The sequence below is a fragment of the Symsagittifera roscoffensis genome, unplaced genomic scaffold (genome assembly GCF_963678635.1).
Source record: "Symsagittifera roscoffensis unplaced genomic scaffold, txSymRosc1.1 SCAFFOLD_570, whole genome shotgun sequence".
In the NCBI taxonomy this organism is placed as follows: Eukaryota; Metazoa; Xenacoelomorpha; order Acoela; family Convolutidae; genus Symsagittifera; species Symsagittifera roscoffensis.
Genome location: NW_026971406.1, coordinates 24,034 through 31,088, shown reverse-complemented (window position 1 = coordinate 31,088; position 7,055 = coordinate 24,034). Strand labels below are relative to the sequence as shown.

General features: G+C 35.9%; 1 protein-coding gene across 1 annotated transcript in view; it reads right to left on the bottom strand.

Annotated features, from left to right (window-relative positions):
- Positions 1-958: 958 nt before the first annotated feature.
- Positions 959-7,055, bottom strand: part of LOC134856434 (uncharacterized) — a 28,589-nt gene continuing 22,492 nt past the window's right edge. The window contains exons 3-4 of the mRNA XM_063872715.1: positions 4,272-4,399; positions 959-1,136 (exon numbers count right to left, since the gene is read on the bottom strand). Of these exons, the coding sequence (XP_063728785.1) occupies positions 1,097-1,136; positions 4,272-4,399 (168 nt within the window). The 3' untranslated portion in view covers positions 959-1,096. The remainder of the gene's footprint in view (positions 1,137-4,271; positions 4,400-7,055) is intronic.

Below are 7,055 nucleotides of genomic sequence, written 5' to 3'. Positions count from 1 at the left end.
TAAAATATTCGAACATTTTCAGCTTCCACAAAAACAGGTCCCGACTGGAATCGATATTGTTGAATTCGTCGTCTAAAGCATGGGTGTTACCACTGCACCAAATGCACAGAACACTCCTTGAATTTATCAAGAAAACAAATTCCAAAAAATATTATTGAACAGCATGAAAAAAATCGAAAAGTACCAAAAAATGAACAAATTTCTTGGAAGTCAATAAGTTGCCCAAAACCGGAAAACATTGAAATTTTATTTAATTTGAGTTTTAAAATCCCAAATTTTAAGCAAACTTGGTGCTGCTGCAACAAAGCTGGCAAAAAAGCCGAGAAACAGAAGCTCGGCAAAGATTTTCTAACTCGCGGACAATTTTCCGCTTACAAAAAAAAACACAGAGGCGAAGTTGCACTTCGCATACACAAGCAAAAATTTGACCGACAACGCTACTGGAAAGCTGAAGGAGTAAAATTTTGAGTCTACAAAAGTTCTCAAGTGATGCACGCCAATTATGAGTCTACATAATTGCTTAGTGACGCAAGCCAACTATGACGCATTAGCAGTACCAGTCAATTTGAAAAGAAGTTTATCAACTAACATGCCTCAATCTATAGAGCGGACGCATTTTAACTAGTAAACGAAAAAGTTCCTTAAAAACCTGCGACCCTGCTGAGGTTCGAACCCTCACATTTTGCTGCTGGTCTTCTTCCGTACCTCAACGCTAAAGAACCATAACACCATGAAGCTTAAGTGCTATTTGTAATACAATAGTGTGTTCTATTATCCTTAACATTTGCTGTACTTAATCGCTGGTTATTGATCTTATGCATATTCTGCAAAAAAGAGCACCTGCAAAAAGAGCACTAATATTTGCGACTTAGGTTGGAAAACAAAGTGAGTTCGTAATATCACACAAGCTTTGCTTGTGTAATCAGTCGAGTGTCAACATTTATTATACTTGCCTTCATCATTGTCTTCTTCCTCCAACATGTCTTCATCATCGTCGTCATCATCATCTTCATCGTCATCTTCTGAGTCGTCCAAATCCAACTTTGCCTTCAATTTCTTAATTTCATCGACATTTTCTTCGTATTCTTCCTCGTCATCATCCACCTTCTCCATCTTTGTTTGTTTCTAGCATCGGTCTAAAATAGAAACCATACAATTACTCGATGGCTAGTACCTATTCGGAAAAACAGCTAAAATTAATTCTTGTCTTTTTTAGCTTTCTCTTGAAATTAAAAAAGGACGGCCTTTGAAAGTTGAGCACACATCAATCTTTCGATTCAAAATCAAATTGGAATTGCTTCACAGTAACAGCGTTTCTGGCACCTGGCTGCAGTAAGTAATTCAATTCAAACAGTGATGTCACCACCTGTCCACAAAATTCAACTTTCTCACCAGATACATTAACTAGGTCACAACTCACAAACTTTCCAACATTCGAGTAGAAAAAAAAAGAATATATAACAAATCTCTTAAATTCAAGAATCTTCTAAGATTGACACTTTTTCGATAAAAATAACCAAATTTGAAAACCTGAAAGCATAACATCTTAAAATTAAACTTCCTTTTCGAAACTAATTCGCAGAAGAGTTTGCGCAATTTACTCTTTCGTTACTGTAGACCGTAATCTGCTTTCCATGTAAAGGCAAATGAGCATAAATTCACCACATAAAAAGCTGACAAAAATCAACAACAAAAATCAAATTTGGGTGTAAACAATTTTTCAGAACTTAAACAGCAAAAAAACAACACGACCTATAAGTCATAGACATTTTTGCAAACAAATTCGAAAAACGGATAATTGCAAAAAAAACACAAAATACATTTTTGAAAACTGCAATATAAACGTCGAGATACAAAACCTCTATAAGAAACATAAAATACAGAAGTAAAGCGCAGCTTCGCGCCACTAGCGATACAACGCAAACATGACACCACAAACAAACCGACAGTAAAAGAGACAAAAAATACGACGATTTTTAGGGAAAACTCGAAAAAGTTTTCGAACAAAATATTTACCTTTATTTTCAATAACTTACAATTGAAATATATTCAACACAAGACAATTGAGCTTTAAATTAGCAACAAAACAAACTTTAAAAAGCAGTAACAAAACCGGCATTATCTGAGTTGAGTAACAAAATTCTCAGCCCCCCTCATGAAAACATTTAGACTAAAAACTTTAACTTCTGCCATTAAATTAATTTGTTTGTTGAGTTGATGCTGTCTGTCTTCCCTTTACCCTCCAGGATATCCTACTCGATGAGCAGTACTGCTCTTTAGGATCTCCCACCAGACAAAATATATTGCTTTTGGCGTTGTATATGTAGCTGTGAGTTAAGATGTAAGTCTAACTCATAGAGTAATTTCGGATAGGGTACACCGTCTGCTCGTCACGCTATCTTATTTTCGGCCGGATAGATTCGTGCAACTTCTTAGTCTAATACCGATCCTAATCTTACTCTTATATTTACTAGTCTCAGGTTGTTTAACTAGTCTCTGCTAGGCTCAATAGATCTAGAATATACTGGTTTATTGCGGCTGCTGAAGATCTCGAGGAGAGGCAACTAATTTCTAAGTTAAATTCAAATCTCTCTGGTGCTGAAATTACAAGTAATTTCAGCCTTTACAAATAAGTGGGTTGTTAGTTGGATGGATTGTGATTGGTTAATATTAAATATTTTCCAGTGGTAAAATATCTAATTTATAAATAATAAAATGTAGTTTAGATCCGGGTTCCAGCTGGTAAATTTCAAAAACTGTTTTCGCTTATCATACAACTCAAAATTAGGTCGTCATGCCGATACTATTTATACAGAAACCTTTAAAGCCGACTAAAGAAATGAAAACAAAAAAAAGAACTACAATACTGAAACCGGAGTTAGTAAAATTACAACCAACGTAAAATATAGCCAACAGAGAACAAATGGAAAAGATGATTAAAACAGTGAATATTTTTCAGGTTTCGCATCTCGAAGAAAGCAGCATATCACAATTAATCACTTAATCAAAGCCACTCGCTAAGCGCACCTTTCCCGATTGTCTTGAAAAATGCAAAATTCGTTTTTTTATGTGAAACAAGGAAAAATGAGCATCAAATTCTAGAATTTCAAGTATTTTAAGTTCGCCGAGCAACATTTTTGAGAATGTCTTGATTAGAAGCGAAGTCAAACTTTAATTACAGACTTTATGAGGATTCCGACTAAGCAATTAACAGGTCATGTGATCTCCATTGCCCTTAAGAAAGCGTTCGATACACTAGATCATCAAACACTAGAAAAGTTGGAGTTCCATGGTTATAAAGGAGCAATATTCGAAATAAAGAAAAGCTACTTAGTCTTGCAGGGATCATTTTTAGGGGTCTACGAAAACAAGCCGACGGGACTTCAAGCCGAAGGGACTTCAGGCCGATATTTAAACTTTACATACATACACCTCAAATCACTATTTTTTATCTGTAAAACGTTGCTTTTAAAAATTTAGGCGAGTTTAGACCAGAATAAGAGTTATTTATGACAATAAATTACTTAGTACATAGCTGATTATTCGACTGAAGTCAAAACGAGCACCTAAAAAAACTTTCATAGTTCAAGTATGTGCTTCTCGCCTGTCTTACTCACTGTAAATTGGAATAAACATCGAAAATCTTTAAACATGTAATTTTTTTTTTTGCTGTAAAGAAGCTTAGAAAAAAAAATTCACTGAGTAAAACTAAATTTGTATGTCTTATTTCCATTTTTAAAGCTTTACTTGTTTTTTTGCTCGAAATTGTAAATAACCAAAAATTTCAAGCCAGTTTTTCTATACACAGGATTTTTTGAACAATTTCGACTAGGGTTCGAATCACGACCGCGGGATCTTTTCAATGATATATCACTCGATCCCTTCCGACCTTTATTGATGGTACCTGATATTGTGTATAAAACAAAAACATAGGCAACAAACAAAAAAAAGTCAGTAGGAAAAGAATAGCCAGATCTATTTAATTTGGTGGGAAATCTGAAAATTCAATTCCTTTTTCAAAACTCAAAGTCGTTCAAATTTTTTGTGCCCTTCTGCTGTTCGAAAACAGAGCATACTATCAATGTTAAATTAAGTGCTTTCGCACTAATTTGTGTGCATCGTCAGAAAATCGAATCATCTGCAATGGTACTCATCATTGCAAACCAGTTCATCGACTCTTAAAAAAAACTAGAACACACCCGAAAACAAAGTTCCTCCCGACTTTCAGTGATCTTCTAGTTTTTCCTAGTTAATTCAAATATATGCCTTACACTTCGTCTCCTTCATCTTCATCATCGTCTTCCTCTGGATCCATCGCAGGTAATGGGATCTTCGCAGTCTTTGTTTTATCTGATTTAGCAGCTTCAGGCTTTTTGCTCGGCTCAGGCTTGCTTGATACCTAAACAATAGTTAGTTATCAGGAAAACTTTTTACACAGACGCGAAGCTGAGCTTCGTGCCACTTGCGACACAAAACACGAAAGCCACTAAGTCAAAAAAATCGAAAACATTGAACTATATCTACCGATAAGGCTTGGTAAGAATCTGAAACTATCATCGAAAGAAAAGTTATCACGAGGTAACAAAGCCGGAAAAACCTTAGCAGAAACCCTTTAGGCCAATTTTTTTAATTATCAAGTCCCCCACGCCCTCAAACAAACCAAAAAACACTCCCCCACGCGTCAAATGAAACAATATGCTGCCACTATGCCGATAAAACATTGGCCAAAATCTAAAAAGCCAAAAAAAGAGAAAAGAAACAAAGTCGAAAAAAAATATGACTACTAAAAAGTTATTAAGTCACCCTTACCCTTAAAACGCATACACAGCTCGCGAAACGACGCAATACATGGCGAATAAGCCGATAGAAACATAAGCCAAAAACCTATCAAGCCGGAAAAAAAGGAAAAGAAAAATCACAAAAAAAACAAATTTCTAAGACTAATGTAATATTACTAAGTTCCCCTCACTCTCAAAACACAGACACGCAATATGAGGCCATTAAACTGATATATTATAGGCCGAAACTTATCAAGTCGAAAGAAAAGAAAAACAAAAAAGCCAAAAAAAATGTTGTTATGAAAAACTTGATCTATAATTTCCAATAAGATTTTATGCATTTTGTGCGATCCAGAGAAGAACGTAAAAACTATATTTCTTTTGAAACCACTTGAATTTAGGCCACTAAGTCTATATGAAATAGAGTCCAGAAATGAGTCCTGTGGACAAAGTTGTTTAAGGGGAAAAAGTCTAGTGCCCGATTGCAATACCCTTGCTATCGCAAGGGTAATAAGCAATCTACTGAGTGAACCGCTTAAGCTTCGTTAAGATCGAAAATTACAGAGCAACCATAGGTTAACCTCAGTACCCGTAGAACTCCAGTATAAAACAATAGCTTTTTAATTACCATTCAAGACAATGTTTTCATTAGCTTGCTTATTTTTAACTTTGAAAACATATATTTTGAGCAAACTGCACATTTCAACACAGAGGCGAAGCATAGCTTCGCGTGAAGTCCGACACAAGCCAAAAATTTTATGTCATGGTAGCCGATCGAAAAAGAGACGAAGCCATTGCATCCATTTTTTCAAGTCGAAAAAGATACATTTATCAAAACTTTCACATGTTTATCACATTCTTGTCTAGAAACAAGTTCTTTTTGAGAGAAAACTGCCAAGTGAGACAACTGGATTTCAGATTACCTTCGCAAAAGACCTTACGAAGCAGTAACAAAGCCGACAAAACTTGAGCAGACACCCGTTTTCATTATAAACAAACTCGCGAAGAAAGCCATTTCAACCTTCCTTTGAAAACACCCACGCATAACTTTTTTCGCACATCTAACGACGCAATATGAGGTCACTGAACCAATAGAAATTAAAGTTAAGCCTTTGTAGCCAAATAGATAGAAAAAAAACGAAGAACTGAAGTTATACAAATCGTAGCTAGTAAATTTTCACATGGAAAACCTTGTTTGGGTTTCTGGATTTCATTGTGCTCATCAGTAGTTGAAGATGCTGAAAAAAAAAACTGATATTAAGCCAAATATAAGTGAGGCTACTGTGCCAGTCGGTCATATTTGGAAGTTTGACCTTGAGAAGAGCAGAAAACACTTGATTTTGGAGTGAAATTTAAATTTTTAAAATTTCGAATGGAACATGTCATGCATGATTTTCTCGCGAGAACTGAAAATCAGAAAAAGAAATCAGAACGATTAAGACACACACGCGGGAAAGTTGTCATATAAAAACGAGTGGGAAATTGCTATTCGCAATTTCCATCATAGTGAACAAGAGTAGAGCTGTCCTATCTGAAATAGAAGACAGAGTATTCCCGAGAGAGTAATTATTCGAACTGGACCAGAGTGAACCTTCGACGGAAAGGTGGACAGCTTGAGTGTCCCAATGGTCCACATAAAACTTCGTTCTTGAGTTCAAACTTACCATTACCATTCAAACTGATAAACATTGAACTTATCTAGTTATTTTAGTTAATTCTAGAGTTGCTCACCCATTTAATTACTTCCTGTGCTTGAGCGCATCAACATGTGAGTCCTTAATTTAAAATTCTAGAGTGTGTTTTATAATTGTTATGTTGAGGTAAGGCGAGTTTTAGGTTGATCCATCTGAAATGGATCAAAGTTCCACTGTCTAATAAAAAGTAACTTAACGGATTGTTCCAACCCGGTTTTTAACGGCGTTCATGTATTTTGGGTATCTAGAGACCTAAGTATGGGGACGTTTCTAATTCTAGAGTGGGGGGATATTTTAGTAGTAGCCTTTAAGCTGTAACGGGTCGTAGTCTCATGTCACAAGCGAACCGAATTGGCTCCGACTGATTTGAGGCGGAAAAACACAAGAGATAGTGTCCCTGACTCCTGAGCCAATAGTTATAGGGCCTATTTTTCTTAAGCCTCATGTGTGACTGTAGTAGACGAATGTTACATAGTGTTTTTATGGCGCTCCTGGGTGTTTACGACATCAAGACTACGGAGTCGAACCCACTTGAGACAGCTTCGGGCTGAATGCCCATTCTAGAGTACCGGCGGTACGGTTC